A 16816-nucleotide genomic window follows, 5' to 3' on the forward strand; every position below is an offset into this window, starting at 1 on the left:
CCTGGCTTAATTCTGTTCTAAGCCCATGACTCCTGTATCCCAGATACATGCCCCCATCATCAGATTTGCTTAAACCAGGGAGGTCATCTTTAATACGCCAGTTCAAAAGCAAAATAGTTTCTTGAATGTTGATTTCAATTGATGCTTAATCCCCGAGGTTTTACATTTCCGGACAGTGATCATCTGGCTCGAGTGTCAAATCTTCTTGGCCCACTTTAATTTTTTGTTCTGTTCCTATAAACTGAAACCACTTCAGACTGATGGCTATGACGAGCTTGTTCGGTGGTGAAAAACTGAAGTTAGCGATCATGTTTCCAGTAAGAGAGGAGACTTGAAAGCAGTTTTTCTCAGAGCCAAGTGCTCCAACCAGCAAGTGTTTGTTTCCAACAGGACTGAGCACATATACAGCCAGTCCTCCAGCTGCTTTGTCCCAGGCCTGACACAAAACCCATGTAATGTGGGAGGTACACTTTCACAAGCAGTACAGGGAGCAGTATGAAAATGCTGCTGGGCATTAGAGCAGCATTGCTCTTTCATGTGTGACTCTTGGCAGAAATATAAGAGGCCACAGATTCAGGCACCACTGTGGTTAATGATTAGACTCAAGTTCCTCTGTATATCTTGCCTTAAATCAAAACCCAGGAGGAATTTGAAATACCTGATAGAGGGGACCTCAGTTACAGTGGCCTGTTTTGTTCTATTTTGCTCTGATTTGCGTTTTGTGCTTTCAGATACATCAAATATCCTTTCCTGTTTGAGACCATTCTGGTTTTTCCCATGTTAATAAGAGAAATTCTTGAAAGTAGTTTCTCAGTTGTGTGGGAGAATGACTAAAAATTTTAAGAAAGGAATAAATAACTCTCTTAGGAAGAGTATTTTTAATGCCTGAATGCTTTAGGCTTTAGGAAAGACAGCTGCATAATTTTGTATATTGTGGACAGGTTCCAAGTGTGTGTATACATGGTCACACAGACAGACATACAAGAATTATTAGCCTATATTTTCACATTAACAGTAGGCCAGGCATAATAATGACCAGTATTGAACTAGCTGTTACAGATCTGGTCATGATAGATGGAACAGGTCTATCAGATCAAGTTCTTGTATCAGCTACTGTTCCCCCAGAAGGGGAGGTAATAATTATGACACTGATCTGTCTCTTTCACTCCACTAGCTTAAATGGGAAATCAGTGTGAATAATCTGGCTCAGATGAACTCTGCTTAATCTGATCTCATAATTTAACCAGGCATCTGGAAAAAAAAAAGGCTAATGTCACTTTGGTCACTGAATATACATCTGGTTTTAAACATTACATTAATGAACAGGAATTAAACAGAATCTTGTCTAAACTTTTGAAAATAATATTTAACTTTGTCAACTGCAACACACTTTAAAACCCCCACACTAAGCTCATGCTTACTCCGCGTCAGCAAAATAGTAACAGTACAGGACAGATTAGTCTTTCTTTATCTTTCTTAGAAGGGTAGGTCAGCTGTATGGACAAGGACACAGGTCAGAAATAAGGTAAAGTCATAATTACTTATATTTTTTTTTCACTTAACTATGAGCATCATACTGTATAAGGACAGCAGCAGGCAGGTTTTATTTTCTCTGTAGTATACACATCTTCAGAAAACATCACTAAGGACCATTTTTTTTGCATTGTGTTACTTTTCTTTATAAGCTTCACTTGAAGAAAAAGCTATCCTGGTCCCTAATTATGCTAGGTACCAGAAGGTTTGGTTAGAGACTATTCTGAGTCACAGTCTCATCTGTCAGTGCCTTTTCTGATTTATCACTGGGACCTCCAAGCTTTCAGAATATGGCATGATCTGAAATGTCATTTTATCACAAAATCTCATTAGTTCTTTTGAAAAGAGCCGCTTGCATCTAAATATGCTTGCTAAAAGAAACTAATTCTCATAATAGCTTTTCTTCAAAATTTTATTTTTCTTACAGACGTTCACCTGTTAGCCAATGCCTAAATCTGCTTTTTCTATGTGTAAATAATAATCTGTGGAAGAAGAATCCCACATGCATAGAACCAATGTTAAATGCTTTTCTCCCCAGAAACATGCATAATCTGAAATTCTGAAAAACACCTTTCAAGTCAAAAGCAAGAACTGTATGCTTGCTCATAGAAACTCCAGGATTTCAGCATATTACTCTGTGGGAAGTAATAATAATTAATAATAACAACAACAAATTTTCTCAAATCCATCTGAAGTGTACTTGTGTACAAAATTGTCATAGGTTTGATTAGTATTCCTTAGGGGGTAAAATTTACTCAGTGTGTGTGACTTAATTAAGAGTACAGAGAAACCCCTTCAGCACATCATCGGGCATAACTGTAAACTGAAGCATTACTGTTATAACTGAATAGATTTTAATATTAGTTTAATTGCATATCATGAAGTTTGCTTTGGCTCCTGAACAGGAGCTCCCACAGATGCTTCTGTATTTTGGGCTTATGCACCTTAGCGCGATTAGAACTCAACTCTTCTGGTACACCGATGCCTCACACGAGATCCTTGGGATTTTGGGGCAAGGATACATGAAAATGAGATGAACAAAACCCCGATGCATCCAATTGTTTGTACCTATACACGAAGCCCGCTTTCTCTCAGGGCGACAAGGGCAGGGCCGGCCGTGCGAGCGCAGGGCCGAGCTCCGCCGGGCCCGCCCCCTGGCGGTGACGTCTCGCCGTGACGCCTGCGCTGCGGCACCGGCCTGCCCGCGGGGGAAGCGCGCTCCGTGGCGGCAGCGAGCCGGAGGTACCGGAGCGCGTTCTGCTCCTGTGCCCGGGGCGGGGGGACGCGCACGGACAGCGCGGAGCGGCCGCGGGGACGCCCACAGACAACGCGGAGCGGCCGCGGGGACGCGCACGGACAGCGCGGAGCGGCCGCTGCGGGAGCGGCGGCCGCTCCGCGCTGTCCGTGCGCGTCCCCGCGGCCGCTCCGCGCTTCCCGCTGCCCGCGCTGAGGGCTCCGCCTGCGCCCGCCCCGGGAGCTCGGGCTGGGGAGGGAAGGAGCTCGGGCACGGCTGCGGCTCGCCCTTGTTTAAATTGCCCTCCTTGTGCTGGCAGCCGAGCGCCGTGGGGGCCCGGGGTTCGGCCCGCTTGTGAATGCCTGGCTGATGCACAGGGGGTTGTGTCTGCTCGGAGAACTTGGCAGGGAAGGTTGGTTTCAGGCAGGTGTGACTACTCGGGGGAAAGGACAGAGTTTGTGCTGGTTGGGAGTGTCGCAGGAGACCAAAGTTATCGTGCCGCTGTAGGAGCTGGTCGTGGCCTGGTGCGCTTAGTACCATGTGCTTTTGTGATTGGCATTCATCCAGAAGGGTTTAATAGACCTCGGTAAGGTCTCGGACACTCTTTAGTGAGGTATTGAATAGCTTCCATATGTGTAGGACTAACTGAATCGACCTGAAAGAGGATACAGGTGGAGAGTGAAACAGTGAGGGGAAGGTGTGAGAAGAAATGCATAGAATTATCTAATCAGAAAGCAAATTAAGAGCAAAAGGAAGTACTTACCCACAAATAATAAAACTCGTTGCCTCGGGATGAAGGCAGTATAATTGGGTTCAAAAAGGACTTATTCAAATGTATGGAAAAAGGGTTCATTGTTATTGCTTAGATTCTGTCTCTGTCTCCTCAGGAAATCCCAAAACAGCCGATTTCTAGAGCTTGCGGGATAAAAGATCATTCTACAGAAGTACTTCCTTTGTGTACTCCATTCTAAACATCAAAGCTAGCTACTTCAGAATAATTTCCTATTTTATAAAGCTTTTTTTCTTCCCTCAAAAGCAGAAACAAAAAACCCCAGGCTAGTGGTAAAACACAGTCTGACAGTATTAAACCAGTGCAAATACAGTAGTTTCCAATCATACTCAGTAACATTTGCACTGCAGTGTCCAGCACAGATACTTTGGATGGAGTGAGACCTTGAGGCGAAATTACTTCAGCACAGTAATAGTGGTTGCAAGAACAATATAATTACAACCAGTGCATCAGCTTTGAATGAGCAGCTGAACAATACATTATGGCCTTTAGGTACATAAATCAAATAATTCATCAATTGAGTAAGAGTTACCGTGACTCTAGTATTGGGATGCTAGATTATGTGCGTGATTTTAATTTTTTTTATTGGTTCAGAAATATTTAAGAATTAACTTTCAATTGTAGAAGTGGTGTCTAATTTAGTTCAGCTGTTTATTTTTAATAAAAAATGAGTACAAATGAATGAATAAAACCCAAATCATTAATTTTGTAACCTGCTGTTACAAACTGCTACAAACAGGTAAAGGCTGTGATGTTGACAAGAACAGCAGTTAATGTCTTGCTCTACTGGACATGAAGTTGATGGTTTATTTGCAATTTATGAATTATTTTGAAGATGGGCAAGGTCTGTGCTGTTTTTGGAGGATCCCGTGGGATAGGCAAAGCTGTGGCAGAGCTCCTGGCGCAGAAGGGCTGCCGCCTGGCCATCGTTGCTAGGAATCTGGACGTGGCCCAGAGCACTGCCCGTAGCCTTGGTGGTACGTATGCTGCTGTGCACCTATCTCCTCACTGCTCCGTGCTAGGGTGACTTGTGAAAACACTGAGTCGTTAAAAACCCCTCCTTGTTTAACTAGATGGAAAGGAAAATAAAGGCTGAGAAATGTTTAAAAACAGCTATATTGGTACGATTGTGTTTTTGCAATAGTTGAAAAAGTAGATTACCTTTTTTTATCTGCATGGTTGGAATTTTAAGATGAATGGAATTGTTTGGGATCACAATAGAGGTGGTGTGAATTGAGTCATCCTCAGCTCCTGAACAAGCCAGAACTGTGACCAGTCTGCTCATGCTGAACTTCTGACTTCAAAAGGCAGAAAATATAAACCAACGAATTATCACATAACTAACGAATACAATACTTGAAAATAGTCTTTATTTAATTGCCTGGGGATTAAATAGGTTCCTTAAATTATAACTAGTTCAACATCCGTTTTGCAACTGTGTTGATACATTCTGAAGAAGGTTTATGAATTAAATACGGCTTTTATTGTGATTTTATATACATTTCAATACAGCAGGACATCTGGCACTTAGCTGTGATGTATCCAGTGAACAAGAAGTCCAAAAGACTTTTGAGGAGATGCAGAGGAATTTGGGTCCTATTAACTACTTGGTTAATGCAGCTGGGATCAACAGGTTGGTTACTCCTTACAAGAGTAAAGGTAATTCTAGATGAAGGCAGCTCTCTGTGAGGTGCTCTGGCCTTTGTGCTTAGTAAGGGTGCTGTTAATGAGCACATCTGAAAACAATATTAAGTGCTTGCCAATATTTTGTTCCTGATGGCAGTAAACCGCTAACAGATGATACAGCTTTCACTGTAGTTTCTGCATTCTGAGTTTGACTTCCCCCTCTATTCTTTCTTCCACTTTTTTCCCCCAGAATGGTCCAAAACAGTGTTTGATACCACTCTGCAAAGGAGGCTGTGTCCAGAAGCATGGCTAATTTGTTTTTTGCTATGTGTGGTTCTTGCAGTGTTGCCATTTTGGATGCTTGAATGTTTGGAACCACATACACCCCCATTAAAAATATTCTGTCCAACAGTCATTTTTTATGAGTAAACATGATCAGGGGGGTGTTTCGTGAATTCTTAGGGTTTTTTTGGTTTGTTTGTCAGGGATGGTTTGCTACTGAGAACCAAGACTGAAGATATGATAGCCCAGATTCACACTAACCTTTTGGGAACAATGTTGACATGCAAGGCTGCTGTAAAGGTCATGATTCAACAGCAGGGAGGTGCTATTGTCAATATAGGTAAGTTGCTTCTGTAAGCCAGTGGTGTTCTGTGTACTAGTCTTCTAGAAATGTTTAGCAGGTGTAACATATTACATTGTGTGTTACCATTTACTTGTTTTCCTTTTCCTTGTATTTAGACATTCTATATTTAACATTTCTTTATGAATGCTTATTTTTTGTGTAATTTCAGCAACTTCTAGATAGCTTTTTTTCAGTAATAAACACCTCTGGGTTTATATTTTACTGAAAAAAGAAACTTTGCTATTCTTAACCAGTTCTTTCAATATCTACATATACCAGCTGCTGTCAAATTAGCTAAGAATTGATAGGTTCAGTCAGTGTCTTTCTTTCTTTTTATCCTTGCCCAGATTTATTTAATCTGGGCAAAGATACTTTTTTTTAGAAAAGAGTTCATTTTACTCTCCTGGTGCCTGTTGGTCAGCATAGTTACACGAATTGTACAAAAATCACAGCTAGTTGGGAGATTTGCTTATCCTAGCAGGCTAAAGTGCATAAAGTCATGCATATTTTACTCTTTTCTTGTGATCTCATTTTTCATTCCAGGTTTAAAACTAAAATGATAAAGCTAGTACAGTGTTTCAAGTTAACCCATTTAATCTTCTCTTTGATGTTTCTTTATTTTAGGGAGTGTTGTAGGACTTAAAGGCAACTCTGGTCAAAGTGTGTATAGTGCTACCAAAGCAGGATTAGTTGGATTTTCACGCTCTCTTGCTAAAGAAGTAGCAAAAAAGCAAATTCGAGTCAACGTTGTTGCTCCAGGTTAGTTTTTGAGGAATGCCTGCATCCTTGACTTGTTGCAATTCATTAAGACTGTGGATATTTCTTGTACTCTGAAAGTAACTTAAGACTAATTTCTATTATTTTCTTCAGTTTGTAAGTAAATATTTTTAATATCTCTTGTTTGTTTGTTTAATGCGTAGTACATTCTTTTAGAAAACCTTCAGTCTTTTTAAGGGAACACTTGAGAAATTTGGAAGAGTGAGTCTACCTAGTCCTCTATCAATTATTGCATAGTAAATGTATTTTTGTTCTTCCTTTTGGCCTCCTTCAAAACTTGCTGTCCTTGGAGATGGAAGGAGTAGATCTAATGAGAGACACGGAGCTACCCTTGTCTCTAGCTAGAGAATGCTTGTTTGTTATTAGGGAAACATGACAGACCATGAGAAAGCTGTCATAAAAGCACCCCTGGCTCCCTGTAGTAAAATGAGGGAGTCCTCAAAGCTATTTCTGTGAGTAAAGGCTGTGATTTCATAAGATGATCTAGTTCAAGCACACTGCCACCCTTAAGGAAAAATCCCTTCTGTATTTTCTGAATTTTCCACCAATAACTGTGTACACTGCTGCTCACCTTCTACTACCTCTGATGCCTTTCAGAATTCTACATGAAACTGTTCAGCTTGTGAACTAGGCAGGAAGAATACTTTTATTCTTTAGTGAGTTGAGCAGCTCATCCACAGCCATCATAAAGGGGCAGAGTATTACAGTAGAAAGCAAAAGGGAAGCTTTCCCTTCTTGATGGCAGCTAGAAAGCAGGTAAGATCAGCTCTTTATAAAGCTGCAGCTTGTGTGTAGAGTTGTGCAGCAGTGGGAAAGCCAAATCTCAGATAATGGAAAATTTTAGAAAAGTTCCTTCAAAAATATCAATAAATATTCTTCAAATGAGTGCTCTAATAGAATCTATGCAAGCAGTGACATCAGTTCTAAAACGGAATGCAAACACTTTAAAATCTGAGAGGGTTTATGCCAGATATTTTGTGCTCATATTTTAATTGAGAACATTTTGGTGAAATAAGTACATTTTGTGTTTCAGAAAAATGATACTAAATAAAGTTTTTTGATTGAATTTCACTTACCCTTTCTTGTTTGGTTGTTTGGGTTTGGGGTTTTTTTTTTAATGGACTTCTATAGATCTCTGCATTTTAATTATTGCATCACTCCTTCCAAAAATGAAAGATATTTTATTGGTTAGGTAAAAAAGTGGTTGTGGCCATCAGGTAATGTGGGCTGCTTTGAGAGACTTTGAAGAATGGTAGCTGGTGCTAAATCTTGGTAATAGACTTCACTTTGTAAGATTCAGTGGGAAATCCACTAGATAAATTTAGTCAAAGGTTAGGTAACTCTTCATATATCTCTCTGCTCTTAGGCTTCATTCACACAGAGATGACAGCTCATTTGGAAGAAGATCAGTTGAAGAAAGCAATTCTCCTTGGAAGATTTGGAGAGCCTCATGAAGTTGCACAAGCTGTTGCCTTTCTTCTAGAATCCTCATATGTTACAGGGAGTGTTCTGGTTGTAGATGGAGGCTTGCAGCTTATGACCTAAGTACTACCTTGAATAAATGACTGCTTTAATGTCATGATGGTAATATATAAATATATACTAAATAAAGGGAGAGGGTTGGAAATCGTTTGATGATTGATGTACATAATTGACTTGGTCTTATTTATTCAGAGGAGAAATTCAGCAGCAGTGAAGTGCAACATATGTGTTTAGCTGCCTGAAAGAGTCTGTTTGGTATTACAAAGTCTGTGTATGAAACAATTTGAAAAAGATCTGGTTTTGATACGGTGATAGCTTTAATAATGTGCTGATATGTTTTTAAAGCACTGTATTTTTATAAAGTCCTGCTTGCTAATTTGGGGTAGGATGAGATTTTATTTGAATTATCATGTTACAGAAAGGATAATAAAGTGCAGAGACATGTTTATTGGGTGGCAGGTATGACTACATCAAGTTTTTCAAGTAGGGCAAAGATTGTGAACTGCATAGTTTTGCATTCTTATCATTTAGTCCCTACAAAGTAGCAAGGAGTTTCCTTCGAGCTTTGTTTGTTTGTACCTAACACTACAAAGCTAGGAACTTCTAGATCTTCAGCATACCTGAGCTGCCTTTAGAAGCTTTAATTATATGCAATGTGTTTTTATAAAGACAAAGCCTACTCCGTTCCATTCCTGAATGTATGTACAGCACTCACTCAATCCTGGGGCTCTTGCATGTTCCTGTTGAAGGATTGCTGCAGCACTGGAGCTACTAATCCTCTCATAGTCTCAGCTTGGGCTGCACATGCACTGCTGAACACTATGGCTGCAGACCTTGCTCTGTAAGACACTTTGCAAGGACTCAGTAGATGTTTAGAACATGTATCACTTCTAGAGCACAAAATCAAGGTGTTTTGTGTTTTGCTCTGTATCTTCATGAACACTCAGTTCAGCTGTTAAGTTGATGCTCTCTCATATGTATGTATAGTCAATAAAATAGCCATTTATTTTATTCAAAGCAACTTTTGAAGCAGAGTAATTATTGTGCTGTAAATGATTCTGAGTGTTCCTGTCTTGCTGAAAACTTACCAAATGTTTGACCTCAGGCTTTTCTGTTGAGCTCAAATAATTTTTGATAATTGATGTTTTTATTATCTCTGAAGAAAACTATGAATGTGGTTCAGGACCTTCACTTCTTAGCTCTGGTGTTCATTGCATCATGATCCAGATGTTGATTCAGCTTTTGAAATTACTTTCCATCTTGGCACACATCACAATACAGAAAGAAGAGATCTTGCTGATGATAACTGAGTCTTTAAAGTTTAAGATTTTCTTCATTTGTGCAGCTGAGAAAATTTGTCTTTGTGCCAGACAACAGTGCATGTTCAAGCTTCTTGCAGGTATGTATTGAGAAATAATAGAAGGAGTACTTGTGTGATCAGGAGATTTTACAGTTCATTGTGCTACTCACTTGGGAGTCCTTATCTTCCTGTTATCGCTGTTATGTGTCATATGTGTCTTTGTATCAATAATATAATTGCTAATTATCTTTTTCCTTGATAGAAGGAGTTGGCCAGAGATAATGTGATTTTTTTTCCAAAGGCACTGAAGGTGAGGAAGGACAGCTGGTACATTTTCACTAGTCAAGTAGAATATGTCAGTGACTTGGCTGCTGCCCTTACCCATCCTTGGTATTTTATAAAAAAACCCTGTGTGACCTGTCTTGAGCAAAGGCTAAACCTAAGAAATGAGAAATAATTCTCTTTTACTAAGTTCTGACCCAAAATATTATTATCCTTTTTTTTTTTTGTTGTTGTTGTTGTTTTGTCGGTTTGGTTTTTTTGGGTCAGGGAGCTGTTAAATAAGTTATTAGCAATGGAATTTTTAGTTTACATTTGCAATTAAAACCTGAAATAATGCTGTCAGAAGAATCTCAGCATGTCACAGAGTAATTTCTTTAAAAAGTTCTGGTACATACTATGTTTTTATTATTGCTGTTGCCGTAGGGCCAGACTGAAGTGTTGCTAGCTTTAAATCATACTTCTAAAAAGCTTTTGCCCCCTTTTCTTTGAAGTGGTAAATTAGAACAGAAAAGTGGTTAACATAATCCTGGTTCTGTCTGGCCTGGTGTGGTGTCTCAGGGGAAGGAGGGGATGTGCAGGGTAGGTAACAGATAAGGTGTGTGTCTCCTTAGAAGACTCTAGTACCTCCAGCAGTTTGTGACTGAGATATTTGAACCCACCAGTGGGTAGCTCTGGTTGAGGCCTGCAGGCATTAAAAACAGCCCTCTGGTGCTCTCTCTGTTTTGCTTTTAAATTTGTAGACCTCTATCTTATCCTGTCTGCCTTAGTTGTTTTTGTTTCGTACTGAAGACTCACATTTCTTTTAATTGCTTGTTGCTGGAGAGCTCTTTTGTATCTTAAATTGTCTTTGTTGAACTTTGCTTTACTCTTCCAGTTTCTCAAGGAAGGAGCACCAGGTAGAACTTCTTGCAGAACTCACTCAGTTTTATTTTAAAAAATTAAATTGTTTTATGTTTTGTTTATATTGTTTCCAAAAATGATACTTTGGTGTTTTGCTTTTTCCTAACCTTTACACTTATGTTTTCAGAACAATAACTCAGTCCCAAATAATTAATGGTCAATTTGGAGTTCATTTCAATATATATGTACAAAAGTCAGAATTTTTTTTTTTTTTTCAGCATGAATTGTTCTCAAATATCTACAGTGAGTTTGGTTTGCTAGTTTTAGCACCTGTTTCCTCAGTGAAATGGTTCTGCAGTTTCTTAATTCCTTTATCCATTTATTACTTTGACTAACTTAGTGTTACTGGAATACACTGTGGCATTCAGAAACTGCTGTCTCAGAACCCTTAGAAATAGGTTGTACTTCGCCTGCCCCAGCAGGGGAACTGTGGTGTTTCACTGGCACTGCACATCCTTTGGGGAGAACATCTGCTGATTCATACCCTTTGTCTTCTATCTTTAAACAATGTACTGATAGGACAACTTCTTTTGGCAGCACAGCATCTTTAATAGTTTTTGGCAAGGGAATGTGTCAGATGCCTTTTAGAATTTCAAGTATGCACCATTATTAGATGTCCATACTCTCATCTCTTTTAAGTTCTTCTTTAGAAGAACTCTTAAAGTGTTTATCAAACATGCCTTTCCTTTGCAAAAGCAACTCTGTATGTTTATCCTGTTGCTTTTTTGGCTTTAGAACAATTTGTGGGACTTTGCTGTGTACAAAAAAATATGTTTAGGCTTTAATTCCCTGGATCCCTCAGGAATCTCTACTTAAAAAACAAGTGATTCCTTCTACCGACTAAAATCACAAGAACTTGCTGTAATGTTTACAGCTTCCGGTCACTTGAGGCAGGTTTCACTCAGAAGTTTCACACTGCAGTTACTTGGTTTCTTTTAGAATTGGGGAGTGAAAGCCCCATCTTTCCCCTTTGTCACTCTTTCCTCTGTAACCTCTCCCATTGTAAAGGAAGGAGTAAAACCTTCAACGAGGTGCCTATAGAAGTTCTCCTTGAGTTCCTGCAAGGTACCAAAAACTGACCATAGGGATTTGTTTAGAGTCTGGGGATTTTCTTCCTCAATGGGTTTTTCTTCCCTGAACACTTTGCTTTTTACTTTGATCATCTACTTGCCTTCTTCAGGCACAGTTCCTGTTCCTGAGATGCCAAAGCACTTTTGCAGATTGTTCCTCTGCACTCTGTCTGGCTGTAAATGTTACATTCAGTGACTGATTCCATTTGACTCCTAAAGCAAGACTGCTGGTTTTACAAAGGTTGATGTTTACATGCTAGGATTCCCCCTTTCCACAAAAATAAGTTTAATTTGATGTGTGTATTTAAAATTGTTGTACTGAAGTTCAGTACATTCAATCTTAGTGTTGTCACTGGGCTGCATCTTAATTTTGACTCATCTTTTTGGCTTAATTTTAATATTTTCTTATTTTATGTTGCTTCTTTTTATGGAAGTCTGTGGTAGTGGACTTCTGTCTTTTTTAATGACCTTGGTCAATAGAAATAAAAGGGAAATAAATGCAGAAATAAAAGTCACCATTAAGAAAAATCGCTATTTGAAAGTAGCATTTTGGGTCAGGCTGTGTACAGTTGGGGTGACCACAGCCAGAGTTGAGATGGCCCTGATCAGTTGCACAAACAAGAATATATTAAAAAAGTGATCTTGGCCTCTGCAGTGTGACATTTATCCAACATACTCATGACTGCTGTCTGTCATCACAGTTACATTGCTGGCCTTAGACGTCTCAGATGTCATAGCTGTGGCTATACATATCCACCTTAATGGTGTGAGTACCAATATAATCTAATAACAGAGTTTACCTTGCTAGGTTTGGAAATTCAATCTGTGTTTGGTTGGATGATTTTATATATTGATATCTATTTCTATGACTCTTCTATACATTTTGTATCAATATCTTTTTTATCTTACTTCCATCATATTTCTGGTATGTCTGTTTTGTCACTGTCTTTGATTAAAAGCAGACATTTGGGCTTTACATCTTGTGCTGCTGGCATTTATGCCAAGCTGTGTATAAATGTTTAGGGTTTTTTGAATATGGGTGTTTGTGAGTCAGACTGCACTTGTCTGACTTACGATGATTACTCAATTGAATTTTGAAAACTTGTGCACTATCATATTAGGTATAGTTTCTGTGTTTCCATTCCTAATGGAAGTGAGAGAATGTGCTCTTATCCATCTGATGTTTCCTCACCTTCTATGTTGCTTAAAACTCTCCTAAAATCTCTTAAATACCAGCATCTTTTTGCCTTTTTTTTCTCTTTAAGAATAGAGTATTTTATGGATTCCCACTACTCCATGATACTGCAGTTTCTAAAGAATCTGCAGTCCTCTTCCTACATTTTTTTTAGGCATGCATTGAAGCTTCACCTCATCCACCTAGTCTTGGGAGCATTTAAAGAAGGCTGCAGTGCAAATCTGGTCTTTAACTTACTCTGTGTTTTATTCCACATCTTTTCTCCTGCCCCACCCCATCTCACTGGTTTGTACATGGCCTTTCACTACCACAACAGAATTTCTAAAGAGACCATCAAGGCAGGTTTTGAAGGTGGCTGCTTTTGCAGCTGTCATTTAATTCAGCATGCAGTCCTCTTAAAGAGCAACCCTCTTTCTGACTCACCCATAATGATTGCTTTGAGTTTTTACTCAACTGAGTTCCTGCTTCAGAGAGGATATCCTTGCTAAAAGAAAGTTGTGTACTGTAGTATTTACTAATTTCTATGACCTGCCTTTTCACTGCCAAGGTAGGAAACCTAAAATTGCTCTTCTCTTGGCTTTGAGTTTGATTCAGTTCAAAGTTCATAGGTAGTGTGATTTGCATGCTCTGGGGTTTAGTTGAAGCACATTGTAGACCTAGAAAGTTAATTGTTTTGTATTCTCTTCTCCACATTGTGGAGCCTTACTTCTGCTTATCTCTTAAGAAGTATGTTTGTAATGTAGAATTTTCTGTAGTGAGCTCACTGTCTAACACAAACAGTCTTCTTGCTCTTGAGGCATCTGTTGCAATTGATGGGCTGGATGGGCTCTGAGCAACCTGGTCTAGTGGGAGGTGTCCCTGCCCATGGCAGGGGGTTTGGAACTAGATGATCTTTAATCCTTCTAACCCAAGCCATCTGTAATTCTGTGATTATTGTCAGTAAAAGTTTGTAGCAGGACACATTAAATGCTCATGAGGTGGTTTTGATTTGGGATTTTTAAAAAATATTGCAGCTGTAAGGAGGAGCTCTGGTGGGGAGCAGCTTTTGCAGACTGTGGTAACTGAAGTATAGTGTTGGCTGAGTTCATGCATGCTGGGTGAGTGAGGGTTGTATCCCATGAAAGAGATTTCACTGTGGCCTCCTGGGGGCAGTCTATCCTAAGGCATTATTGTATTGGTATTGACTTGCTGAGTAAGCCTGCATTGTTTTAGGGAAGTGGAGTTGCCTGTGCAGATGCAAAGCTGATGGCTGGCATCCCTGTTACTCGTTTTGTAAAATCCTGTTCCATATATCCTGAGCTGCAGGGGGTAAATGGAAAATGAACCCTTCAAGGCCAGGTGCACCCACTTGTTTCAGTTAATCAGTGTTTTAAAAGACAGGTCAAGTGTAGTTATGAAGTCATTGGGTGTGCTTAGTGCCTGAAGAAGTAAGAACTCTGCTAAGTCCCAAGTTATATTTGATTTTCACACACACGTTGTGTTCAATAACAGATCATAGGTTAAAGGCTTCTTTTTGCTGTAGATACATATATTAGTAAAAAAAAATGCCACCCGTACCTTGTCAGACATCTTTAGATCAACATGACTATAATCACAACTGGTCTGGTATTTTTATGGTTTTATTTTATATATTAACAGCTCATATCTGTTAAGGTCTGGGATATGTTTAGTTCATGGTATATAACAAACCTGCCAGTTTGGATATGTCTGTATCAAATGCAGTGAGGCAACTCCCAGGTAGAAGCCACCAAAGCTTCCTTGGTATCATTATATAATACCACACATTAGGGCAGTGTCAGTGGGAGCATGGGGGGGCAGGTGTCACTGAACAAATGGAGTTGTGTGGGTGTTCCTCAACATTTCCCAGGCTGCTGGCTGGTGGTAGTGAGGTGCCCTTGCATGTGTAGCATGCTGATGGGTTTGAAATTTTGAACAGTTTGTTTAAGAATAACTGCAAAGTGATTATATGGTATTGCTGAAGCTTGTTAGTGAAGCAGTTTGATGTTTTGTGAATTCTGAGTTGTAGATCTCTCAGCTCTGTATTTCTAATGCTGAATGCACTAAACTACATATTCCAGCTCTGTGCTGGAGGCTGTATTGTCAACACCTGGATGCCAATGTTAAAACTTCTCAGTTGCAGTGTTTTAATTCTGATCCTCTCAATATGACCTTTTATCTTAGTTTTTCAGATAGTTGGTAATTTTCTACGGCAAACTTCCTGAAACTTCAGAGAAAAGAAGGAATATAGTAATTTCTTGTGTTTTGTTTAGCTGTCATTTAGTGTGCTTTTTGTGATTTTTGATGGTGAGATGTCCCTGCCAGCAGCAGACTGGAACTGCATCCATTCTTTGCAGGCTCTTGTAGCTCTGTTGTTGGAATGCATGTATAGAACAGAGAGCAACTGTAATTTTATAGTTCATCATAATTTTCAGGATACCAACATAGGAGAGGTCCTTAATTTGCAGTAGATTAGAGATGCAGTTCCTGTTCTATAGACAGTCTTATCTTCTTTTCAGCACCTTTTACAGTAGCTCAGAAAGGTCCTGTTTGGCAGTCTGGGTTTTGTAGCCTCAGTTCTGTACAAATACTCTATGATGTCTGAGTCAAGAGTTGTCCAAAAAAGCTTGTCAATATGTTTCCCTGAAACTGTTTTGTTAAACACACAGGAGAAAAGTCCTACTGTAATCCATTTGGTGTGATGAGATTTGTAGAGCTCCTTCTGTAGGTGTTGTAATCATTCTGTGCAAGGGCCACTTATGCAGCTACAGAACTAGAAAGTGATAGCAGTTACAAGACTTGGCCAGACCCCAGGGTTACCTGTTACACTGCAGTTTTATAAAGCACAAAATTTCTCCTTCTAGGTGGTGTTGAACTGGAGTTCATTTCCATCTGTGTGGCTGCTGAAATCATTGCTGTACAGGTACTGCTGCTTGTAGTCTGGCTTTTTTACTCTAGACAGGACTGAGATCATGTTCCAAACACAGTTTTAATAGATATGCAGTGCAGTATAAGATAATTTTATGTTTTAATCACTTCTGTTAAAGAATGCAAAATGGCTTAATTTTGAGTTTGGAGTTGCAAGGTTTAAGACAAGTCAAAGAATACTGTGTACTGTCTGGAATACACTGTAAATTCCTTGGGGCAGGAACTGTGTTTCCATCTGCCTGATGTGTTTCATTTGCTCATATTTCTGTTCAAACAGAAAATCTGTGCAGAGGGAAGACTGTTTCTTTTAGGTCAGGAGTATGAGATAAATGTCAGTAAATTCTACCCCTTGCATGTACATTTGAATGGTGAGGGAGTGAATTAGCCAACATACATAATCCAAGCAGGCATTTCTAGTCTATGCATGAATTTACCTGTAGTGCACAGTGTGGGTTTGGCAGCTGGGTCATGCAGTCAGAGCATGCAGTTCATCCCCTCAGCATCCTGGCATGTTGGATAATGTGACCTCATGAAGTACTTGTGTATGAAATCTGTTTTGGGCTACTTGCAGAGGTGAGGATGTAGTGGTCCAGATGTGGAGGATCAAGGCATTTCTTAGCATACATCCTAAGTAAATTAAAATAGACCTTGCAAGTGGTGATACAGAAAGAAACAATGATCTATAAGCTGGGGTTTCAAGCTGGACTGGTTTTTATCCCCAACTGCCAGTTAACTGTGATGGAAGGAAATTTTGCTTGTTAACTAATGGTTGCTGTTGCCTTAAAACTGTAGGATAAAGGCACTGTGTGCTAAGGTACACCGCCAGCTGAAACAACCTTCATGCATGCGGAATTTTGCACCTCACTGTTGCTGTTCTTGACAGAGGTTTCTGTTGTCATCCTGATGGTTGTTGCATTGAGTCTCTGATTGCTATGAATGTTCTTGGACTAATCAGTTTCCTAAATAATTTTAAGTACCTAAACTGGAAGTCTTGCAAAAAGTCAAGACTCATTTTTTTTTAGTCTTAAAAAATGACAGAAGTACGCTCTCAGGTCATACTGTCTATCTTTGGACTAT

General features: G+C 39.5%; 1 protein-coding gene across 4 annotated transcripts; it reads left to right on the top strand.

The window, feature by feature from the left end:
- The first annotated feature begins 2717 nt into the window (after window positions 1-2717).
- On the top strand, window positions 2718-9088 carry CBR4 (carbonyl reductase 4). Of its 4 annotated transcripts, none has more exons than XM_021524785.3 (6): window positions 2718-2775; window positions 4297-4534; window positions 5070-5190; window positions 5669-5805; window positions 6433-6567; window positions 7952-9088. In XM_021524785.3, the coding sequence occupies exons 2-6, from the start codon at window positions 4393-4395 to the stop codon at window positions 8128-8130; spliced, it is 714 nt and encodes a 237-aa protein (XP_021380460.1). In that variant the 5' UTR covers window positions 2718-2775; window positions 4297-4392; the 3' UTR covers window positions 8131-9088. The 4 variants fall into 4 exon arrangements, with proteins under 4 accessions (XP_021380460.1, XP_021380453.1, XP_021380468.1 ...); XM_021524778.3 differs by having other exon boundaries at window positions 4393-4534; XM_021524793.3 differs by having other exon boundaries at window positions 4393-4534; window positions 5073-5190.
- The last annotated feature ends 7728 nt before the right edge of the window (window positions 9089-16816 follow it).

The sequence above is a fragment of the Lonchura striata genome, chromosome 4 (assembly GCF_050655825.1).
Source record: "Lonchura striata isolate lonStrDom1 chromosome 4, ASM5065582v1, whole genome shotgun sequence".
Classification (NCBI taxonomy): Eukaryota; Metazoa; Chordata; class Aves; order Passeriformes; family Estrildidae; genus Lonchura; species Lonchura striata.